The sequence below is a fragment of the Pan troglodytes genome, chromosome 6 (genome assembly GCF_028858775.2).
Source record: "Pan troglodytes isolate AG18354 chromosome 6, NHGRI_mPanTro3-v2.0_pri, whole genome shotgun sequence".
In the NCBI taxonomy this organism is placed as follows: Eukaryota; Metazoa; Chordata; class Mammalia; order Primates; family Hominidae; genus Pan; species Pan troglodytes.
The window spans coordinates 50,573,939-50,598,559 of NC_072404.2; the positions used below are offsets into that span (position 1 = coordinate 50,573,939).

At 48.5% G+C, this 24,621-nt stretch overlaps 1 protein-coding gene across 8 annotated transcripts in view; it reads left to right on the plus strand.

The window, feature by feature from the left end:
* Positions 1–1,306, plus strand: part of OGDH (oxoglutarate dehydrogenase) — a 102,943-nt gene extending 101,637 nt beyond the window's left edge. For all 8 annotated transcript variants that reach the window (XM_016957411.3, XM_009453006.3, XM_009453005.3 and 5 more), the window contains one exon: positions 114–1,306. In XM_016957411.3, coding sequence (XP_016812900.1) covers positions 114–234 — 121 coding nt within the window. In that variant the 3' untranslated portion in view covers positions 235–1,306. The remainder of the gene's footprint in view (positions 1–113) is intronic.
* Positions 1,307–24,621: the final 23,315 nt, after the last annotated feature.

Sequence of the window (24,621 nt, forward strand, 5' to 3'; positions counted from 1 at the left end):
GTGGGACCCTCCCCTCAGGCCAGTAGGCAGTTAGCCAGGCACATGCAGCAGAGGGATGGGCTGGGCCAACTCAGTGTCCCCTGCCCTCACTGCCCCCTCCCTCCATCTCTCAGGTATGCCGGCCGGGACCCAGCGGCTGCTCCAGCCACCGGCAACAAGAAGACCCACCTGACGGAGCTGCAGCGCCTCCTGGACACGGCCTTCGACCTGGACGTCTTCAAGAACTTCTCGTAGATGCTGCCTAGGGTTGCTTGGGCCACTGCCCTCTCCACACCCATGACTGCCCCTTGCTTCTCAACTAAAGAATAGTGCCTCAGCGCTGCCCACACCACCGCCCTCCTTGCTGTGCCACCACCCCTCCCTCTGCTCTCGTAGGAGTTAGGCTGTCGTCCCCCTCCAGTGCTTGGCTGCCCCACAGGCCACACGCTGCCCAGGCTCTGCTGACTTCTGAGCAGTTTTCCAGGAGGCCGGGGGGAGCAGGAGGAGGAAAGGTAGCCCCCGAGGGATGTCCCTGGGGAGGGGTCAGCTCTGGCCACAACCCTCCCCACCAGTCTCACCCACTAGGGTAGGAACTGGGCCTTGTGTGCTGGCTTCCCCTGTCACCCAGCAAGGCACAGGCTCCTGTATTTGAGACTAGGATAGCTTCATCTTGAGCCTGAGCCTTAGAATCTGTAGAGGAGCCTGGAGTCGGATCTAGCCATGGCTGGCAGAGGTTTCTAGGGTGGGCCCCAGCCGTGGCGTGAACTGAGGATGACCCGGGGCAGCTGGCAGGAGAGAGCCTTGGCCTGACCTGGCACAGAAAGGGCAGCTTCAGTCTCTGCAGTGTCCATTATCTGCTGTTCCTTCGAGGATTCCAGGCTGTGTGTGGGGCCCAAGCATGGCCCACCCACCCCTCCTGGGCCCAGGCAGCACCTGGAGCCCACAGAGTCTGTGTGTAGCCAGGAAGCCCCGCTGAGGTCGCCACCGCCGGGGCACTGGCTGCTCTGTCTTGGTCCTGTTAACCCTCCACCTCCTCTCTTGGCCTCCCTCCCCACCCCAACCACTCTTTCTTTCTCCTTTAACCCAATGGAGACTTTCTGATGCATCATTTTCTTTGCTGTGCCAAAGCAGGTCAGAAGAGGGAGAGGAGGGGCTGGGGGTGAGGGGCCAGGCCATGGCCAAGGGGCCAGCTGCCCCTCATTTATCACTCTGACCTTCACAGGGACAGATCTGATTTATTTATTTTGGTTAAAAAAAAAAAAAAAAAAGGAACAGAAACAACTTTGCATTGCATTGGCTTGACCCATAAACTAAGTTATATACGTGGGCATGTCTGCTGTGTCTTCCTGTCTGTTCTGCCTTCTCCCCTGAGGGGATGGGGATGGGCAAGTCCCCTCCTAACCCACCTGGGAAGCAGCCTCATTGGACAGGGGGAGTGATGACCACCACCTGCAGGCCCTCGCAGGCAAAGCCGTCATTGTGAATGCGGCAGAGGTGGCCTGGGCTGCCGGGCTGTTTGGGTGCAGTCCTGTTTCTGAGCTTTCCCTGCTCTGGGTCCTTCCCCTGGCTCCACCTTGAAAAAGTACTCTGCACTCTGTGCCTCTCCATTTGAGCCAGCGTGCCTGCGGGTTCACCCTAACCACACGTTTGTTAATTAGTGCTCCCCAGAGCCCAAGCAACAATTCCAACCTGGAGATGGGGCCTCTCACCAGCACACACCTGGGTCCCCTCTGGCCAAGAGCTTCATCCCATAACAAGCCAGGTATTGGCTTCCTGAGCACTCAACCAATCTTACCCCTGAGGAAGAGCTTAAGTGGGGTCAAGCCTCTGACCCACCACCCTGTTCTCTAGGGAGCACCTGCCTGGGTCCCCGGATTTGTCCTGTTGTCGCTTTGCAGCATGGCCCAAGGTTCTTCTGATGGAAGCATGACCACCAGCCAGTGCCAAGTGGAGTGGGTCCTGGGGTGGGCATGAAGAGCTGCTGCCACCACCCCCAGAGCTGTAGACAGGCGCTCCTGCACACGTCTACTGGTGACCAGTGCCACCTCCCTGTGCCTCACCACTTACCCAAAATCCTGGCCGGGCTGGGTGGCTCACGCCTGTAATCTCAGTACTATGGGAGGCCAAGGCAGGAGGATCGCTTCAGGCCAGGAGTTCAAGACCAGCCTGGGCAACATAGACCGTGTCTCTGCAAAAAAAATTTAAACATCAGCAGGGTATGATGGCGCATACCTGTAGTCCCAGCTACTCAGGAGGCTGAGGTGGGAGGATCACTCAAGCCTGGGAGGTCAGGCTGCAGGGAGCTGTGGTTGCACTCCTGGCTGGGTGACAAAGCAAGACCGTGTCTCAACAACAAAAAAAAGATTTTGGAAAAATGGCCTCGGTGTGCTGCAGCAAGGGAAGCTGGGACTCGCCTCGATGCTTCCCAGCTGGCCAGGGAAGCGGAACATCCGGGTGAGCAGAGCCCAAACTGGTTCTGAGGGTCTAGGAACACTTCCCAGGGAGTGGGGCTTGAGTTGGTTCCTGAAGCGGCTCAGCACGGTGACCCCTAGGTTTTCCTGGTGGTAGTTGTGACCACAGGAACAGGCAAAGCTCCTCTGGAAATTCGAAGTATCTGCAGGTCTTTGTAAGTTCTCACTGCAGGTCTGTGGCCCTCAGCACCCTGCAAGGAGAACAGGGCTTTGTAAGGGCTCTGGAAAGATCAGGAACGGTCAGAACATGCTGGACCAGGTGCTCACACATGACGTCTTGCAGATGGTTCCCTGGTTTTGTTCTGTTTCAGTTTTTAATTGTCCCATTTTCTAAAATTGGAAAACAATTGTTCGAAGAAGCTCCATGCAGTCTAGGCAGCATCTTGTGTGTTTAGATGAGACTTAGTGGGCCAGGACCGTGTGTGTGTGTGTGTGTGTGTGTGTGTGTGTGTGTGTCGAACAGCAGAGTGACATCAGGTGACAGCCTTGGGTTAGCATCACAGATGCAGCAGGCATGGTGTGGTGTGGGTGAGCTGAAGGGAAATGCAAACCGTTTTTAGGACAAAGAGGCCTTGTTCTGGTCACTGGCGAGCAGCTTGGCCCTGACTCACCCCTGAAGCTCCTGAATTGTCGCCGGTGGGGCAGGGCAGACAGGGACATAACCTACCCAACATCACTGCCAACGTCTTTGTGCTTTTCTGGATATAAAAAAGGTACTTCTGGATCCGAAATACCTAAGCTAGATGTGAGAGCGTCAGCTTGCTCCACTGGGGAGGGAACTTCAGGGCCAGCCCCCCTCACCCAAGTACTACTGCTGGTGATGGCTGGGGTGGGTGAAGGTGAAAGAGGGGCATCACCAGCCCCGTGAACTCAGTGTGGTCTGAGAGCTAGTGCCTTCTGGAGGGGGTGGGGGATGGGGGATGGGGAATGATAGGCTGAGGCTTCACTCCATCCGCATGTTTGTGCAAAGGTGTCCACGCTTGAGAAGGGAGAAGAGGCTGCCAGCCCCACTGGAGTGACTAGGAACCCTACACCCGGATTCCCTCCCTTTCCTCCAGCAGAAACAGAATTGGAATCAATGTCCAGTGATACCTCAGGCCTAACTTTGGTAGGGTAGTGAGCTCCCTGTCGGGATAGTATTCGACTGGGATTTCACTGTACAGAGATGGTAGAAATGTCCCTGTGTAGGATTCCGTGATCTTGTGACCAGCAGATCTCTGCTCAGGGACCCCTGCTCTGCCCACTCCAGTGTATGCTAGCACACCTGGCTCTCTCAGTCCCCAAAATAAATCATCAAAGACTTCCCTGAATGAGGGCCAGAGCAGGGGGTTTTCTCCAGGATACCCAAAGGGGCCACGTTACCCACCTCCTAAGGCCTCATTCCCCCACCCAGCCTCACCCATCTTCCCAGACCTCTCCTCCCTAGGGCCTCACCAGCCCCCAACCTGGCTCATGGGCTCAGGGCCCCAGATTGCCATGGGAACTTCTGTTAACTCCAAAGTGCCCAAGTCCACCCAGGCCCCTGGCCAGAGGGTCTCCCTCTCCAGTGCTGTATCCACTGGTGTGTCAGTTGTGGTTTGTCAGCCTTGAGACCTGCCAAGACCCTGTCTCCTTTCCAGCTCTCCCCAGTGCAGAACTGGGTTCTGGTCTGCCTCTGAAACTCTTGACCTGGGCACCCTGAGTCCCTTCCCTGCCCAGACCTCTACCCTGTGTAGGGAACCAGCCCTAGTGGGAAAAGTCACTACTGAACAGGCCCCGAGGATAGGGGCTGTTCCCTCTGTGCCAGGTCTTCTCTCTCATTTCCTCTGCTCACTCTGGTCCTGAAGGTCAGGCTTAACAGAGTTTAGCACCTAAGTTCAATGAAGGGTCTGGGCTGTGGATCAAGGAACAGTTTTGCTTAGTTCTGGAGTTAGCAAAGCCGCATTGCCTCATTTGTCACAGCCAGAGGCCAGGAAAGGAAGGTAAACAGATTGGTGACCAGGTTGGTATGTCCAGAGGCTGTAGTGGTCTGTGGGAGCAGATGTTACCAGCACCCAGAGGTGTTGGAGGGAAATGGGTGGAGCTTAGAGATCCAGGTGAGATAAAAACTTGGGCGGAAGGCAGACAGATGTCAGGAAGGCTTGCCTGGCCAACCGCAACGTGAAACTGGGAGAGAGTAGGTCAGAGGGGTGTGTAGGGGGTGGGGGAGGCTGAATTTGAAAGCTTTGTGACCTCCAGGTGGAAATGTCAGGGAGGCCATTGGCTTTATGGATCAGAGCAGGGAAACGCACTGGGTCCTATGAGTCATCTGTGGGTGGGGGTCCTGGCCCCTGGGGCACTGGATAAGACAGTGGGAAGAAAGGAGGTGGGGAGCAGGCCCCCGACAGCTAACCATGTGCCTCTGCAGAGCAGGGGGTGAGTCTAGATGTCCAAGGGGAGTCTCCTTTTCTTCTCCACCCAGCCCCAGATCTTGTCCCTCCCTAGGTTTTTTGTTTGTTTGGTTGGTTGGTTGGTTTTTGGAGACGGAGTCTGGCTCTGTCACCTAGGCTGGAGTGCAGTGGTGCGATCTCGGCTCACTGCAAGCTCTGCCTCCTGGGTTCACGCCATTCTCCTGCCTCAGCCTCCTGAGTAGCTGGGACTACAGGCGCCCGCCACCATGCCCGGCTAATTTTTTTGTATTTTTAGTAGAGACGGGGTTTCACCATATTAGCCAGGATGGTCTCGATCTCCTGACCTCGTGATCCACCCATCTTGGCCCCCCAAAGTGCTGGGATTACAGGCATGAGCCACCACACCCGGTGTCCCTCCCTAGGTGTTTTTAATCAGCCATGCCAGTAACCTGGCAGTGCCACTGGGCATTCTGTACCCCTTATTCCCTTCCCCTGCTGGGGCTGTGCCAGGAGCCACCTGCTCGTCTCTTCAGGGCTGTAGGACTGCCGTGTTACTGCAAAATGATCTTCAAACTCAGATTGGATCCTGTCTGTCCCCTGTAGGAAACCACTAGCTCACCTTCCCCAGCAGTCTGGTTGCTTAGGGGGCTGTCCTCCCTCCCCACTGGTGCTCCAGGCTGCACAAAGAGGACCTGGAGAGGAACTAGGTGGCCCCCGCTCATCTCCTCGCTCCCTCTCCCTGGAATCCCTTTCCCTGCCTTGTCTGCGGAGCCCACTCCCTCCCAGCCCACCCTGTCACTCAGGAGCTGTGTGTGTGTCACCATCCTGCCACTGGCTTGTTTGCTGTCCCCCACATTGGCTGCAGTGCCTCGCACATGGCAGGGACTCCCTTGGGCTTCCAGGATGAAGGGATACTTGCTTGTCTATTACATTTTCCCTCTATTGGAGAGGTGGTAACTAAAGACTGAGCAGAAAGGCTGGTAATAGGAAAATGGAACAGGACTTTGGCCATCATTTTGGGAAGCTACCATAGCTCTTTCCTTCCAAGACTCAATACCAGAGCCCCTTATGCCACGGTGGGCCAGGTCCTGCCTAGATTTCCAAAGTTGGGATGGGACCCCCTACCCCCTCCCCACCCTTCATCCAGGGCTGATTTACTGAGTGGCTGGCACTTGCTCTTTGGGGTTCAAGGCACCACAAACGTTGTGTTCATTCTGTGTTGTAAGAACCTTCTAACTCCCGCCCAATGCTGGTCATTTCTACTTCCCCGAAGGGGCCTCCTGAAACTGTCATTGCAGAATTGTAACTGAGACAGTGACAGAGTTCTGACCTGGCCAACTCCATCCTGTTTCTGACCTCCAAGCTGTCTTCGTCCATTCCCGGGCATAGGCTGAACTAATTTTAGGAGGAACTTAGTTTATAGTTTGTAGTTTGAGACAAATATAACTGCCTTTTCCCAAAACAAACCCCCTTCTTGCCTGGGACGAGACTGCCTTTATAGGACTAACAAATTAGTCGAACAGGTTAGAAATTTTGGTTTAGGAGTCATATCCCTGGAGGCTACAAGATTCTGATGCTCCCCAAGTAGTCGCTCCTGGTGATAACATCACTATTGTAAAACCTAAGATAAGTGCTTGAGATATTTTGCACTAGATGGATCAGCTGGCACCACTCAGATTGATAAACTGGCTCATGTGATCTTGTGGCCGCCACCCGGGAACTGACCTAGCACAAGAGGACAGTTCAGCTCCCTATGATTTAATCTCCAACCCAACCAATCAGCACTCCTGACTCACTGGCTGCCTCCCCCTACCCACCAAACTATCCTTAAAAACTCTGATCCCCAAATGCTCAAATGCTTGGGGACACTGACTTGAGTAATAATAAAATTTCAGGCTGGGTGCAGTGGCTCACGCCTGTAATCCCAGCACTTTGGGAGGCCAAGGCAGGTGGATCACCTGAGGTTAGGAGTTTAAGACCATCCTGGCCAGGGTGGGCTGCAGCCCCTCGGAGGCTCACTGCAACCTCTGCCTCCCAGGTTCAAGCGATTCTCCTGCCTCAGCCTCCTGAGTAGCGGGATTACAGGTGCCCACCAGCACGCCCGGCTAATTTTTGTATTTTTAGTAAAGATGGAGTCTCACCTTGTTGGTCAGGCTGGTCTCAAACTCCTGACCTCAGATTATCCACCTGCCTCAGCCCCCCAAAGTGCTGGGATTATAGGAGTGAGCCATCATGCCGGGCAATTTTTTTTTTTTTAATATACATGGGTTTTTGCCATGTTGCCCAGGCTGGTCTCAAACTCCTGGGCTCAAGGAATTCACCCTCAGCCTCCCAAGTTCTGGGATTACAGGCATGAGCCATCACACTCAGGAGTTTGAGAACAGCCTGGCCAACATGGTGACCAAACTGCGTCTCTACTAAAAATACAAAAAAATTAGCTGGGCATGGTGATGCATACCTGTCACTAGTTGGGTATTATTTGTTTGGGTCTGTTTCTGGGTTTGCTGCTCTATGCATTGATCTTTGTCTTTATTCTTCACCAATACCACACTGTCTTTTTAGTTACGTAATGAATTTTTTATTTTTTTGAGACAGGGTCTCACTCCGTCAACCAGGCTGGAGTGCAATGGCGCAATCTCGGCTCACTGCAACCTCCTCCTCCTGGGTTCAAGTGATTTTCCTGCCTCAGCCTCCTGAGTAGCTGGGATTACAAGTGTGCACCACCATGCCCGGCTAATTTTTGTATTCTTGGTAGAGACAGGGTTTCACCATATAGGTCAGGCTGGTCTCGAACTCTTGACCTGAAGTGATCCACCTGCCTGGCTTCCCAAAGTGCTGGGATTGCAAGCATGAGCCACCGCACCCGACTGCCTACATGTTTTTTGTTTTTGTTTGTTTGGTTGGTTTTTTTTTTTGAGATGGGGTCTCGCTCTGTCACCCAAGCTGGAGTGCAGTGGCGTGATCTCGGGCTCACTGCAAGCTCCACCTCCTGGGTTCACGCCATTCTCCTGCCTCAGCCTCCTGAGTAGCTGGGACTACAGGCGCCTGCCACCACGCCCGGCTAATTTTTTGTATTTTTTTTTTTTTAGTAGAGACAGAGTTTCACCATGGTCTGGATCTCCTGACCTTGTGATCCGCATGCCTCGGCCTCCCAAAGTGCTGGGATTACAAGCGTGAGCCACCGCGCCCGGCCTGTTTTTTTGTTCTTCGTTTTTTGTTTTTTAGATGGAGTTTCACTCTTGTTGCCCAGGCTGGAGTGCAGTGTTGCGATCGCAGCTCACTGCAATCTCTGCTTCCCAGGTTCAAGAAATTCTCCTGCCTCAGCCTCCTGAGTAACTGGGATTACAGGCATGTGGCACCAAGCCCAGCTAATTTTTGTATTTTTAGTAGAGACGGGGTTTCTCCATGTTGGTCAGGCTGGTCTCGAACTCCCAACCTCATGTGATCTGCCCACCTCAGCCTCCCAAAGTGCTGGGATTACAGGTGTGAGCCACCATGCCTGGCCGGTTGGTTGTTTTTTAAGACAGTATCTGGCTTTATCGCCCAGGATGAAGTGCAGTGTTGTGATCATGGCTCATTGCAGCCTTGACCTCCCAGGCCCAAGCAATCCTCCCACCTCAGTCTCCTGAGTAGCTGGGACTACAGGTACATGCCACCATGCCCGGCTACTTTTTGTATTTTCTGTAGAAATGCATTTTCACACTGTTGCCCAGGCTACCTACATGTTGGGTTTTTTTTTAAATTAATATTGAAACAGGGTGTCACTCTGTCACCCAGGCTGGAGTGCAGTGATGCAGTTTCAGCTCACAGCACCCTTGACCTCTCAGGTTCAAGTGTTTCTCAGGTTTCAGCCCCCCAAGTAGCTAGAACCACAGGCATGTGCCATCATAACTGGCTATATTTTTTGTTTGTTCTTTTGTAGAGATGGGGTCTTTTACGTTATGCAGACTAGTCTTGAACTCCTAGCCTCAAGCGATCCTCCTGCCTCAGCCTCCCAAAGTGCTTGCCAGGCAAGGTATCAGAGTCCAGCACCAGGAAGTTGTCGACTCACGGGTTAGTAGGAAGAATTTACTGACAACAGTATAGGTTTGAAAAAGGAAAGTTTATTAGAAAGGAAGAACGCTTCTGCCAGGCACGGTGGCTCAAGCCTGTAATCCTAGTACTTTGGGAGGCCAGAGCGGGTGGATCACCAGGTCAGGAGTTCAAGACCAGCCTGGCCAACATGGTGAAACCCTGTCTGTACTAAAAATGCAAAAATTAGCTGGTGTGGTGGCAGGCACCTGTAATTCCAGCTACTCAGGAGGCTAAGGCAGGAGAATTGCTTGAACCCAGTAGGCAAAGTTTGCAATGAGCCAAGATTGCGCCACTGCACTCCAGCCTGGGCAGCAGAGTGAGACTCCGTTTCAAAAAAAAAAAAAAGTAAAGGAATAAAAGAATGGCTACTCCATAGAAAGAGCAGCCCTGAGGGCTGCTGGTTGCCCATTTTTATGGTTATTTCTTGATTATATGCTAAACAAGGGGTGAATTATTCATGAGCCACCTTTTTAGACCATGTAGGGTAACTTCCTATCGTTGCCATGGCATTTGTAAACTGTCATGGCACAGGTGGGAGTGTAGCAGTGAGGATGACCAGAGGTCACTCTCGTCACTATTTTGGTTTGAGTGGGTTTTGGCCAGCTTCTTTACTGTTTTATCAGCAAGGTCTTTATGACCTGTATCTTGTACCAACTTCCTATCTCATCCTGTGACTTAGAATGCCTAACCATCTGGGAATGCAGCCCAGTAGGTCTCAGCCTCATTTTTTACCCAGCCCCTATTCAAGATGCAGTTGCTCTGGTTCAAATGTCTCTGACATTTCCCGCCCCCTCTTTTAGAGGAGAACGCTTAATCCTAAAGGTTGCAGAGGGATGAAGATCCATCTTCTGTAACTTCTTCAGCCAGAATAGGGGTGATGACATTCCTGCCTAACTATTGGTTCTCTTGCATTTAGGTTAGAGAGGAACCCAGTCAGAAAACATTGATATGGCGAGGGCCATTCATAACTTTTGAGTTCCAACAAAAGGTGATTATCTGGGGCCAGGAGCAGTGGCTCAGACCCGCAATCCCAGCACTTTGGGAGGGCGAGGAGGGCAGATCGCTTGAGGTCAGGAGTTCATGGCCAGCCTGGCCAACATGGTGAAACCCTGTCTCTACTAAAAATGCAAAAATTAGCCGGGAATGGTGGCGTGCGCCTGTAATCCCAGCTGTTCCCGAGGCTGAAGCAGGAGAATCGCTAGAACCTGGGAGACGCAGGTTGCAGTGAACCGAGATTACGCCACTGCACTCCAGCATGGGTGACAAAGTGATACTCCATCTAAAAAAAAATAATAATAAGCCGGGAGCGGTGGCTCACGCCTGTAATCCCAGCACTTTGGGAGGCCGAAGCAGGCGGATCACGAGGTCAGGAGATCGAGACCACGGTGAAACCCCGTCTCTCCTAAAAATACAAAAAAAAATTTAGCCGGGCATGGTGGCAGGCGCCTGTAGTCCCAGCTACTTGGGAGGCTGAGGCAGGAGAATGGCGTGAACCCAGGAGGCGGAGCTTGCAGTGAGCCGAGATCGCGACACTGCACTGCAGCCTGGGCGACAAAGCAAGACTCTGTCTCAAAAAAATAAAATAAAATAAAATAATAATCATAATAAGTAAGCTTATCCTCGTTCCTACACAAAGAGTACAACAATAATATATTCCAAAACAATAAAGCAAAATAAGTGAAATTATCCCAAGTAATCTAAATAAGAAGGCTTTCAATGAACTGGGCTACTGTTGGAACCAAGCTGATATGAAGTTGCTAGCTGATTCCAATGCATCCAGAATTAGAAAACTGATCCAGATTTTTACATTACCCATCCCTTCCGTTTCTTTTGAGCTGCAGCAAGAGATTACTGGTTGGTTCACAGAAACAAGCAGTTAGTCTAAATTGCAGGAAAAAAACGTAAAAGCAACTGATGAGATTAGAATATAATAACAAGTGTACCATACATAGCTCTTGAAACTTAATTTTTCTCTCTCCAGTTTCCCACATTTTCACTAAAGACAAATCATAGTAAGACTGATTTGCTTTATTATGCTTGGCCTGATTATTTGTATAAAGTCCAGCAAGAATAATTATTTGTCATATAGGCTTTTTAAATTAGCTTTAATGGAACTCTGTTCCATAGAAGGAATCTCATATAAAACTTTTTTTAGGCCAGGCGCAGTGGCTTATGCCTGTAATCCCAGCACTTTGGGAGGCCAAGGTGGGTGGATCACCTGAGATCAGGAGTTCAAAAACAGCCTGGCCAATATGGCAAAACCCCATCTTTACTGCAAATACAAAAACTAGTCGGGCATGGTGATGCACGCCTTTAGTCCCAGCTACTCGGGAGGCTGAGGCAGAAGAATCGCTTGAACCCAGGAGACAGAGGTTGCAATGATCTGAGATCGCGCCACTGCACTCCAGCCTAGGTGACTCTGTCTCGGGCAAAAAAAAAAAAAACAAAAAAATTTCTTTTAAAGCCGAGCCTAGCCATGGGTTTATACCATCAAGTACCTATGAGTTGGGTAAATTCCTCTCCTCTTTATGTTCCAAGATAACTTGGGCCTCCTGGGATTGTCAGAAGTGACATTCTGCCTGGGCGAGGTGGCTCATGCCTGTAATCCCAGCTACTCGGGAGGCTGAGGCAGGAGAATCGCTTGAACCTGGGAGGCAGAGGTTGCAGTGAGCTGAGATTGTGCCATTGCACTCCAGCCTGGGTTACAAGAGTGAAACTCTGTCTCAAAAATAAATAAATAAAAATAAAAAATAAATAACCAATTCTTTTTTTTTTTTTGAGATGGAGTCTTGCTCTGTTGCCCAGGCTGGAGTGCAGTGGCATGATCTGCAACCTCTACCTCCTGGGTTCAAGCAATTCTCTGCCTCTGCCTCCCGAGTAGCTGGGATTACAGGCACCCACCACCATGCCCAGCTAATTTTTTTGTTTTTTGGTTTTTGGGGTTTTTTTTGAGATGGAGTCTCACTCTGTCACCCAGGATGGAGTGCAGTGGTGTAATTTTGGCTCACTGTAACCTCCGTTTCCTGGGTTCAAGCAATTCTCCTGCCTCAGCCTCCTGAGTAGCTGGGATTACAGGGGTGTGCCACTGTGCCCAGCTAATTTTTGTATTTTTAGTAGAGACGGGGTTTCATCATGTTGTCCAGGCGGGTCTTGAACTCCTGACCTCGTGATCTGCCCGCCTTGGCCCCCCAAAGTGCTGGGATTACAGGCGTGAGCCACCACACCTGGCCATTTTTTTGTATTTTTAATAGAGACGGGGTTTCACCATCTTGGCCAGGCTAGTCTTGAACTCCTGACCTTGTGATCCACCCACCTCAGCCTCCCAAAGTGCTGGAATTACAGGTGTGAGCCACTGCACCTGGCCTAAAATAACCAATTTCTCCAATTGTGTCCTGTTGCAAAAACAAACAGACTCTTTTTTTGGGGGGGTGCGGGGACAGAGTTTTGCTCTTGTCACCAGGGTGGAGTGCAATGGCATGATCTCAGCTTACTGCAACCTCCGCCTCCCAGGTTCAAGCAATTCTGCCGCCTCAGCCTCCCGAGTAGCTGGGACAGCATACAGGTGCCCAGCACCATGCCTGACTCATTTTTGTATTTTTAGTAGAGACGAGGTTTCACCATGTTGGCCAGGGTGGTCTTGAACTCCTGACTTTGGGTGATCCACCCACCTCGGCTTCCCAAAGTGCCGGGATTACAGGCGTGAGGCACTGCGCCTGGCTAAAAACAGATTCTTATTGCACTTATGCCAATAATTACATCGCCATAAGTTAAGAATACTCACAACTAGTTTCCAAATTCTGGAGAAATCAGGTAGAGAGAAACAAATATGCTCTAAATTTTGTTCACTTTACTCAATTGTTAAAAGCTGTAAATAGCTAAAAAGAAATTTTTTCTTAACTCTGAAAAACAAAGCAAAGGATTAGTAACATTTTAAGCAAATGTTAAAAAAGATTACTTCAGGCTTCTATTAGTTTATTACATGCAGTTAACTCCTGTTTGATATTCATGAACATTTCAGCTCTTCATGAGAGTCCTGAAAGTATTTTCCTCTACTCTAATGTCACAATCTCAAAAGTTATCAGAAACCTGCGTTTAAGAACATCTGTTAGAGTTCTATAGTTGATTATAAACCACTTTCTAAAGAGGACCAAAACAAGACAATTATTTATGGATGACAAAATGTCTTAGGACGGCCACAGTCAACAACACGATTGACAAAGAAATTTGGTTACCTCTGTGGCATACAATGACTTTATGTAACAATTATAATGATTAATAACATATACTAAGTCATATCTGAATTATGAGTTTCCCATTATTTTGGAACACATACCAAGAACATATTTATAAAAATACAGCCTCAAGAAAGCCAAATACCATTTCAATTTGACAATGTTTCCTGTATGATTTTTGTACCAAATAAGACAAACTTTCACCTTTACATTAGTGTATTATTAATGTTAAACCCAATTCTCAATAAAACCTTATAGACATATCTACCTAATGTCAATGTTTAACCATAAGGTAAGATTCTCATAAACCTTTTACAACCCTTTACAAATTTTTGTTAAAGAGCATATTATAAGCAGGTTTTTGCTTTAAGAAAAACATATTTTGCTTTTATTCCAATGTTTAATTTACAGAAAAACTTAATAATATCCCCTTAACTTTAGCCAATATATTCACGCACAGAATTTTTTTTTTTTTTAGACAGAGTCTCACTCTGTCATCCAGGCTAAAGTGCAGTGGCATGATCTTGGCTTACTACAACCTCCACCTCCTAGGTTCAAGTGATTCTCATGTCTCAGCCCCCTGAGTAGCTGGGATTACAGGCTCATACCACCATGCCCAGCTAATGTTTTTTAATTTTTAGTAGAGACTGGGTTTTGCCATGTTGGCCAGGCTGGTCTTGAACTCCTGACCTCAAGTGATCCACCCGACTCAGCCTCCTCCCAAAATGCTGGGATTACAGGCGTGAGCCACCATGTCTGGCCCATACACTGAATCTTTTTAACAAGATTATTATTTTTTTCTGTGTTTTTTTTTTTTTTCCAAGATGGAGTCTCGCTCTGTTGCCCGGGCTGGAGTGCAGTGGCACAATCTTGACTCACTGCAATCTCCACTTCTCAGGTTCAAGCAATTCTCCTGCCTCAGCCTCCTGTGTAGCTGGGACTACAGGCGTGTGCCACCATGCACAGCTAATTTTTTTTGTATTTTTAGTATAGATGGGGTTTCACCATGTTGTCCAGGCTGGTCTCGAACTCCCGACCTCAAATGATCCACCTGCCTTTGCCTCCCAAAGTGGTGGGATTACGGGAGTGAGCCACCAAGCCCAGTCTACAGGATTAATTTTTTACAAACCTTCCACAATTTGCTTAAACCTTCAGCTTTATTCCATCTAACTTAATACAATCATTTAACCCATTAATCTAGTCAAAAAAATGTACATTCCCATGACTTCTTATAATCTTTTACCAAAAACACATTTCACTTTTTTACACACCTTGCATGTAAAACTGTTTCTTCAGTAGTCTCAATTACATGTTACAGTGTTAACTCTTAGTGACTCTTACTTTTACTGCCAACCTTTGTAAGTTCGGGATTTTAATGATGTAGTAGGTGTAGAGCCTAGGACTCAGACAGAAGTCCAGATAAGGTCTGACTCTTTCCAGCATCTAACTCCATGTGTGCCAGGCCTTACCTAGCTGTAAAGCAGGCAAGTTGCACAGTTGAGAGTCACAGTGGCTTTTTATGAAGCATTTAGGAGGCTTAATCACTTTTCTTTTCTTTTAGAGACGGAGTCTCACTCTGTCACCAGTCTGGAGTGCAGTGGCACGATCTTGGCTCACTGCAACCTCCTCCTCCCGGGTTCAAGCAACTCTCCTGCCTCAGCCTCCTGAGGAGCTGGGACTACAGGGGAGCGCCACCATGCCCAGCTAATTTTTGTATTTTCAGTAGAAACAGGGTTTCACCATGTTGGCCAGGAGGGCCTCAATCTCTTGACCTCATGATCCGCCCCCTAGTGGCCTCCCAAAGTGCTGGGATTACAGGCGTGAGCCACCGCGCCCGGCCTCCCCCCTCCCTTTTATAAGATAACTCTTATTTATTTATTTATTTATTTTTTGAGGTGGAGTCTCTCTCTGTAGCCCAGGCTGGAGTGCAGCAGCGCGATCTCGGCTCACTGCAAACTCCACCTCCCAGGTTCACGCCATTCTCCCCTCTCAGCCTCCTGAGTAGCTGGGACTACAGGCGCCTGCCACCGAGCCGGGCTAATTTTTTTTGTATTTTTTTAGTAGAGACGGGGTTTCACTGTGTTAAGCCAGGATGGTCTTGATCTCCTGACCTCGTGATTCACCCGCCTTGGCCTCCCAAAGTGCTGGGATTACAGGCGTGAGCCACCGTGCCTGGCCGAGATAACTCTTTTTTAAATTTTTTAATTTTTTTTAGACAGCATCTCACTCTGTCACCCAGGCTGGGGTGCAGCGGCACACTCTTGGCTCACTGCAACCTCCGCCTCCCAGACTCAAGCAATTCTCCTGCCTCAGCCTCCTGAGTAGCTGGCACTGCAGATGTGTGCCACCACACCCGGTTAATTTTTTTATTTTTTGGTAGAGATGGGGTTTCACTGTGTTGGCTCGGCTGGTTCTGAACTCCTGGCCTCAAGTAATCCACCCACCTCGGCCTCCCAAATTGCTGGGGTTACAGGCATGAGACACTGTGCCAGCTCTATAAGAGAACCCTTAATCCTAAGGGTTGCAGACAGACGAAGATCCATCTTCTGCAACTTCTTCAGCCTGAATAGGGGCAATGACATTCCTGCCTAACTATTGGGTCTCTTGCATTTAGGATAGAGACGAGCCCAGTCAGAAAGCGTTGGTATGGTAAGGGTCATTCATAACTCCGAGTTCTGACAAAAGGTGATATCTGGAAGATTAATAAGTGTTTAATTTAAGAAAATGTTGAGTTGAGTAAGCTTACTCTCAATCCTACACAAAAAGTACAATATATTTTACAGCAATAAAGCAAAATAAGTAAAATTATCCCAAGTAATCTAAATATGAACGTTTTCCATGAAGTGGGCAACTGTTGGAACCAAGCTGATATGGGGTTGCTAGCTGATTCCAGTGTGCCCAGAATTAGAATATTGATTCAGATTTCTACATTACCCATCCCTCTTGTTTTTTCTGAGCAGCAGTCAGAGATCACTGGTTAGTTCACAGTGCTGACCTATCTCATCCTGTGACCAAGAATGCCTTAACTGTCTGGGAATGCAGCCCAGTAGGTCTCAGCCTCATTTAACCAGCCCCCTATTCAAGATGGAGTCGCTCTGGTTCAAACATCTCTGAGAATTGTGTTTGTAGACATTTTGGTGCCTCAGTGTCAGCAAGGGTTGCTCAACGAGTTTTGGCATGACGTTCCAGAGATGTATAGAAATTCTAATTACTGGCCAGGTGTGGTGGCTCAAGCCTTTTGGGAGGCCAAGGCAGGCGGATCACCTGAGGTCAGGAGACCAGCCTGGCCAACATGGTGAAACGCCATCTCTACTAAAAACTCAAAAAAATTAGCCATGCGTGGTGACGGGCCCCTGTAGTCCCAGCTACTCTGGAGGCTGAGGCAGGAGAATCTCTTGAACCTGGGAGGTGGATGTTGCAGTGAGCAGAGACCCAGTGACTGTACTCCAACCTGAGCGACAAAGTGAGACTCCACCTCTAAAAAAATAAAAAAGGGAAGGCTAATTACTACTAATTTCCCCAGAGAAGGAGTTTTGCCTCTGGGTGGCCTGTTAGATGGTCACCAGGTGGTCTTTGCTGTCCTCTAAATTCCTTAGATAAGGAGATTTTGCCTCCGGGGCCTGTTCAATTGTCACCAGGTGATTTTGTTGTCCTCAGTGTGAGATTACAGGAATGAGCCACCTGCCTGTCTCCCTCGAAAATTCTTGAGGCCGGGCACGGTGGCTCACACCTGTAATCCCAGCATTTTGGGAGGCCAAGGAGGGCAGATCACCAGAGGCCAGGAGTTCGAGACCAGCCTGGCCAACGTGGTGAAACCCCATCTCTACTAAAAATACAAACATTATCTGGGCATGGTGGCACAAGCCGGTAATCCCAGCTACTCCAGAGGCTGTGGCAGAAGAATCACTTGAACCTGGGAGGTAGAGGTTGCAGTGAGCTGAGATCACGACACTGCACTCCAGTCTGGGCAACAGAGTGAGACAACGTTTCAAAAACAAAACAAAAAAAATTCATTTGAGAGTGCAAAGTTGTCCTGATACCAAAAAATATGAGAACCATTGGCCTGTATGAAATAAGAAAATAAATGTCCTAGCCAGGCGCAGTTTCTTCTGCCTGTAATCCCAGCACTTTGGGAGGCTGAGGGGGTTGGATCACTTGAAGTCCGGAATTCAAGACCAGCCTGGCCAACATGGTGAAACCCTGTCTTTATAAAAAATACAAAAATTAGCCAGGTATGGTGGCGCGTGCCTGTAACCCCAGCTACTTGGGAGGCTGAGGCAGGAGAATCGCTTGAACCCGGGAGGCAGGGGTTGCAGTGAGCCAAGATTGCACCACTGTACTCCATCCAGCCTGCGAGACTCTGTCTCAAAAAGAAAAAAAAAAGAAAGAAAAAGAAAGAAAGAAAGAAAATAAGTTTTCTAATCTTGTTTTCTCAGATAGTGAATTTGTCTATTTGGCATCCATTAATCACAGGGCCAGTTGTATTAACCATATTTTCTTTTCTTTTTTTTTTCTTTTTTTGAAACAGGGTTTCGCTCTGTCACCCAGGATGAAGTGCAGTGGTGTGATCACTGCAACCTCCACCTCCCCTCCTGAGTAGCTGGAACTACAATCACTTGCCACCACGTCTGGTTAATTTCTGTATTTTTTTTTTTTTTTTTTTTGTAGACACATGTTGCCTAGGCTGCTCTCAAACTCCTGGGTTCAAGCCCAAGCCCACCTAAGCCTCTGAAAGTGCTGGGATTACAGGCATGAGCCACCATGCCCAGTTTTATTTTCTGAATCCCTTTCTTTTTTTTTTTTTTGAGGTGGAGTCTCGCTCTGTTGCCCAGGCTGGGGTACAGTGGTATGATCTCAGCTCACTGCAACCTCTGCCTCCCGGGTTCAAGCAATTCTCCTGCTTCAGTCTCCCAAGTAGCTGGAATTACAGGTGCCCGCCACCATGCCTGGCTAATTTTTGTATTTTTAGTAGAGACAGGGTTTCACCATGTTGAGCAGGCTGGTCTCAAACTCCTGACCTCGTGATCCGCCCACCTCGGCCTCCCAAAGTGCTAGGATTACAGGCTATTTTCTGTATTCTTAATGCTCTAGCATTTGTGACCTTGCTGGATGGAGAAAGGTTGCCCTTCCTAGGGCTAGTCAATTCTTACAAAAGTGCTCCCTGAGAATACACCGTTTATATGCAAACTAATCAGTCTAGAGCCTATATACCCAACCATCTCCTTTATCAAACACTCACATACCAAGTGAATTTTTCCCTTGCCCGAAATCAACACAGGGCCAAGTTCCAGACAACTTGGGAGAGCCCCAATATCCCAAAGCCCACCAAAATTATTCAAGTGAGCAAATCCCAAACTGTTCACCTTTCTCTGCCTTGCCTGTGTGAACCCAAAATATCTGAGAAAGGTCTCAGTCAATTTAGAAAGTTTATTTTGCCATGGTTAAGGACGCGCCCAAGATGCAGCCTCAGGAGGTACTGAGGACATGTGCCCAAGGTGGTCGTGGTACAGCTTGCTTTTATACATTTCAGGGAGACATGAGACATCAATCAATATGTGTCAGCTGTACATTGGTTGGATCCGGTAAGGCGGGACAACTGGAGGTGAGGGCTTCCGGGTCCTAAGTGGATAAGAAACAAAAGGTTGCATTATTTTGAGTCCTTGATCAGCCTTCCACTGAATACACAATTTAGTCTGGCTCAGTGAATATGCTTTTTTATATAAACAATAGGGCAGAGGAAGCAATCAGATATGCATTTGTCTTAGGTGAGCCTTAGAGAGGTGACTTTGAGTTCTGTCTGACCTTTGTCAGACAGAAATTTCCTTGTGGGCAAATTGTGAGGGAGTTATGTAGCTCCTTATTTTTGTAGCTGTCTTATCTAGGACTAAACTGGGAGGCAGGTTTGCCTGACATAGTTGCCAGCTTGACTTTTCCCTTGGCTTAATGATTTTGGGGTCCCGAGATTTATTTTTCTTTCACACCTGTCCCACAGAAACCCCAATAAAGAATCTGAGGCCAGGCGTGGTGGCTCACACCTGTTAATCCCAGCACTTTGGGAGGCCGAGGCGGATGGATGGATCACCTGAGGTCAGAGACCAGCCTGACCAACATGGTGAAACCCCATCTCTACTAAAAATATAAAAATTATCTGGGCATGGTGGCGGGCGCCTGTAATCCCAGCTACTCAGGAGGCTGAGGCAGGAGAATTGCTTGAACCTGGGAGCCAGAGGTTGCAGTGAGCCGAGATCGTGCCATTGCACTCCAGACTGGGTGACAGAACAAGACTCTGTCTAAAAAAAAAAAAAAAAAAGAATCTGGCGTAGGCTTCCCCCAGATCCTGCTTATGCCTCCTGACCAAACTTGGTGCTTCTCCATGTGACATGGCATGGCATACCTCTTGTTTCTAGAAAAACTGTGAGTTACATTAAACTTCCCTTTCAATGGCATTGGTCTCCTCACTTTGTCACTTAGTCACCTCCATAAATTAAAATTACATGGGTACAAATGAGACAATGAGCCATACGGAAGTCTGGGAAAGGAGCAGCACAGGAAAGGGTGTGGGAAATGGAAAGATAAGGAACTTGGAGAGATCTGGGAGTCAGAAAGTCAGCCAGTGTGGCTGGAGCATAGTGAGCAAGGAGAGGAAGTAATAGGAGATGAAGGCAGGAAGACAGCTGGGCCAGAGTGTGTCAAACCTTAAAGGGACTGGGTCTTATTTGAGCATGAGTGCAGTGGGAAACCATTACAGGGTTCTGAGAGGAGTGTCATGTGCTGGCTTATGCTTTACAGGGCCCCCTTTGGCTGCTTTCTTTGAGGTAAGGGCAGAGGCAGGGAGACCAATCACTTTTCATCACTTCTGTTCAATATTGCACTGGAGGTTCTACCCAGAGCAATTAGGCAAGAAAATGAAATATGGCCAGGAACAGTGGCTCACGCCTGTAATCTCAGCACTTTGGGAGGCTGTGGTGGGTGAATCACTTGAGCTCAGGAATTCAAGACCAGCCAGGAATTTGAGACCAGCCTGGGCAAGATGGCGAAACCTCATCTCTACAAAAAATACAAAAATTAGCCAGGCATAGTGGTGTGTGCCTGTAGTCCCAGCTACTCAGGAGGATTGCTTGAGCCCAGGAGGTTGAGGCTGCAGTAAGTCTTGATCTGGCCACTGCACTCCAGCCTACAGATCGTGTCTGTAGGATGACAGAGCAAGATCCAGCCCCTCCCCCCCCCAAAAAAAAACAGAAAGAAAAGATGAAATAAAAGGCATTCAGATTGGAAAAGAAAAAGTGAAATTATCTCTATTTGCAGATTACTTTATATTTTATATAGAGAATACTGGTTGGGTGCAATGGCTCACGCCTGCAATCCCCAGAACTTTGGGAAGCAGAGGCAAGTTGAGCATCTGAGGTCAGGAGTTCAAGACCAGTCTGGTCAACATGGTGAAACCCCATCCCTACTAAAAATACAAAAATTAGCCAGGTGTGGTGGTGGGCACCTGTAATCCCAGCTTCTCCGGAGACTGAGGCAGGAGAATCACTTGAACCCAGGAGGCAGAGGTTGCAGTGAGCCAAGATTGCACCACTGTTCTCCAGGGTGACAGAGTGAGAAAAAGAAAAATAAAAAACAATACTAAAGAACCTACTAAAAAAACTGTTAGAATTAGTAAATGAGATCAGCTAGATTGCAGGATACAAAAATCAATGTACAATAATCATTTGTATTTCTACACAGTAGCAGTGAACAAACTGAAAATAAAATTTTTAAAAGATTCCATTTGGGCTGGGCACGGTGGCTCATGCCTGTAATCCCAGCAGTTTAGGAGACCAAGGCAGGCAGATCACCTGAGGTCAGGAGTTCGAGATCAGCCTGGCCAATATGGTGAAACCCCATCGCTACTAAATATACACAATTAGCTGGGCGTGGTGGCGGATGCCTGTAATCCCAGTTACTTGGGAGTCTGAGGCAGGAGAATCGCTTGAACCTAGGAGGCAGAGGTTGCAGTGAACTGACATCGCGACACTGCACTCCAGCCTGGGCGACAGAGTGAGACTCCATCTCAAAAAAAAAAAAAAGATTCCATTTTTGGCAGGGCATGGTGGCTTACGCCTATAACCCCAACACTTTGGGAGGCTGAGGCTGGAGGATTACTTAGGCCCAGCAGTTTTACTCTAACCTAGTTGACATAGTAAGACACCATTTCTACTCTAAAAAATTTTATTTATTTATTTTTTTGAGACGGATTCTCTTTCTGTCACCCAGGCTGGAGTGCAATGGCACGATCTTGGCTCACTGCAACCTCTGCTTCCCAGGTTCAAGCGATTCTCCTGCCTTAGCCTCCTAAGTAGCTGAGATTACAGGTGTGCGCCACCATGCCCAGCTAATTTTGTATTTTTAGTAGAGATGGGGTTCACCATGTTGGTCAGGCTGGTCTCGAACTCCTGACCTCGTGATCTGCCCGCCTCAGCCTCCCAAAGTGCTGGGATTACAGGTGTAAGCCACCACACCCAGATATAAAAAAAAAATTTTTTTAAAGAAAATATTTCATTTTGGCTGGGTGAGGTGGCACATGCCCAGTGATAGCAGCAGGATAGCTATCCCAGTGATAGCAGCAGGAGGCAGACAAATCACTAGGCAGACAGGGTCAGGTCCCTGGTGAAACTTGACCTTCAAGCCGAAGGCAGTTTAAAGCCTGAATACCATGCTATGAGTCTTGGATAAATCCACAGACCAGATTGAGAACCTCTGTTCCCATTTGGTGCACTTTCCTGATTCATCCCCACCCTTCACCTATTTTACATATACCTACCCTTTCCTAATTGTTTTTCTTTTTTTTACAGTCATGTCCATCTTTGAGTGGTGCCTTTTTTTTTTTTAGCCTTTTTTGCATACTCACAAACCAATCAGCATGCAATCCCCCATTATGAGCCCATAAGCCCCAGACTCAGCCACACTTGTGGGTGGGGGATCACCCTCCCCAAGTCCCCTCTCAGTTGAGAGCTGTTCCATATGGCTCAATAAAACTCTTCTCTGCCCTTCTCACCCTCTGGTTGTCCACGTAACATCATTCTTCTTGGATGCAGGACAAGAACTCAGGACCTACTGAATGGTGGGTGCCAAAGGAGCTGCTCTAACACTGTTGCCCTCTGCCCTCCACTGGCTCCAAGCAGATGACCCACGTGACAGGAAGCCAGAGTGAGGCCAGGCCAGCCCTGGAGCCACGGGCCAGAGTGGGGCAGCGGGACTCAATGAGCTGTAACACAAACTGGCTTAAACACGCCCCCAATCTCCCTGTTTGAAATGCTGTGGGCAATGGGAAGAAGAGAAGAGCTATGACCCTTCTGGGGGCCTAGACCTCGGGGCTCCCCAAGCCAAAGCTGTAGCACGCTGTAACACCTCCTGTGGTGGGCTTCGGGGTCGCTGGTGTCTTGATTTTCTCAGGTGCCACTGCATTCCCCTTGTCCAGGCACTGGTGCCCAAGGCAGAAGCAGGTCACACCACCCCTGGCCCACCTGTGGGCTGAGTGCAAGCCAAGGGCAGCCTCTGGGCTGCGTGGGTGGGGTACCTCCAGATGCAAGCCTGGAGCCAAGCAAAGCCCTGTGAAGGGGGTTGCCAGCCACAGAGGTCTCCAGCTGGTGAAACAGCACCAAAAAAATCCTGCATCGCCAGCACTTTGAGAGGCTGAGGTGGGTGGATTACCTGAGGTCAGGAGTTCAAGACCAGTCTGGGCAACATGGTGAAACCTCATCTCTACCAAAAATACAAAAAAAATGCCAGGTGTCGTGGTCCGTGCCTGTAGTCCCAGCTACTTGGGAGGCTGAGGTGGGAGGATCACTTGAATCTGGGACGTCGAGGCTACGGGGGGCTGAGATCACACCACTGTACTCCACACTGGGTAACAAAGGGAGACACTGTCTCAAAAAAAAAAAAAAAAAAAGAAAAAGAAAGAAAAGAAAGAAAAAGAAAAGAAAACATTCCATTTTTATTTTTATTTATTTATTTATTTTTGAAACGGAGTCTTGCTCTGCCTTCAGGCTGGAGTGCAGTGGTGCGATCTCAGCTCACTGCAACCTCCTCCTCCTGGGTTCAAGCAATTCTCCTGCCTCAGCCTCCCAAGTAGCTGGGACTACAGGCGTGCGCCAACACACCCAGCTAATTTTTGTATTTTTAGTAAAGACAGGGTTTTACCATATTGGCCAGGATTATCTCTATCTCTTAACCTTGTGATCTGCCCACGTGAGACTCCCAAAGTGCTGGGATTACAGATGTGAGCCACCGTGCCCAGCCAACATTCCATTTTTAATAGCATCAAAATGAATAAAATGCTTAGGAATAAGTTTATCCAAAAAGTGCAAAACTTACACTCTGAAAACTATAAACTATTATTGAAGAAATTAAAAAACATCTAAATAAATGGCAAGATATCCCATGTCCATGGATTGGAAGACTTAATATAAATAAGATGACATTACTCCCCAAATTGATCTACAGAGTCAACACAATCCCTACCAAAATCTCAGATTTTTTTTTTTGTGGAAATTGACAAGCTGACCCTAAAATTCGTATGAAAATTCAAGGTTTCAGCCGAGCACGGTGGCTCACGCCTGTAATCCCAGCACTTTGGGAGGCTGAGGCAGGTGGATCACGAGGTCAGGAGTTTGAGACCAGCCTGGCCAATATGGTGAAACCCCGTCTCTACTGAAAATACAAAAATTAGCCGGGTGTGGTGACACATGCCTGTAGTCCCAGGTACTCAGGAGGCTCAGGCAGAAGAATTGCTTGAACCCAGGAGGCGGAGGTTGGAGATCGTGCCACTGCACTCCAGCCTAGGAAACAGAGCGAGACCCCATCAAAAAAGAGAGAGAGAGAGAGAAAGAAAGAAAGAAAGAAAGAAAGAAAGAAAGAAAGTTCAAAATTTGACAAAACTCAACCTCCTTTTATGATAAAAACTCCTAACAAATTAGATATAGAGGTAATGTTCCTCAACACAATAAAGGCCATATAACACAAGCCCACAGCAGCTAAAATCATATTCAACAGTGAAAAGTTAAAAGCTTTTCCTCTAAGATCAGGAAAAAGACAAGGATGCCCACTCTCACAACTTCTTTTTTTTTTTTTTTTGAGACATATTTTCCCTCTTGTTGCACAGGCTGGAGTGCAATGGTGTGATCTCGGTCTCGGCTCACCACGACGTCCACCTCCCAGGTTCAAGCGATTCTCCTGCCTCAGCCTCCTGAGTAGCTGGGATTACAGGCATGCGCCACCACACCCTGGCTAATTTTGTATTTTTAGTAGAGACTGGGTTTCTCCATGTTGGTCAGGCTGGTCTCAACCCCTGACCTCAGGTGATCCGCCTGCCTCGGCCTCCCAAAGTGCTGGGATTACAAGTGTCAGCCACTGCGCCAGCCCACTCTCACCACTTCTATTCAATATAGTACTGCAAGTCCTACCAGAGCAATTAGGCAAGAAAAAAGAAGTAAAAGCTATCAAAATAGAAAGGAA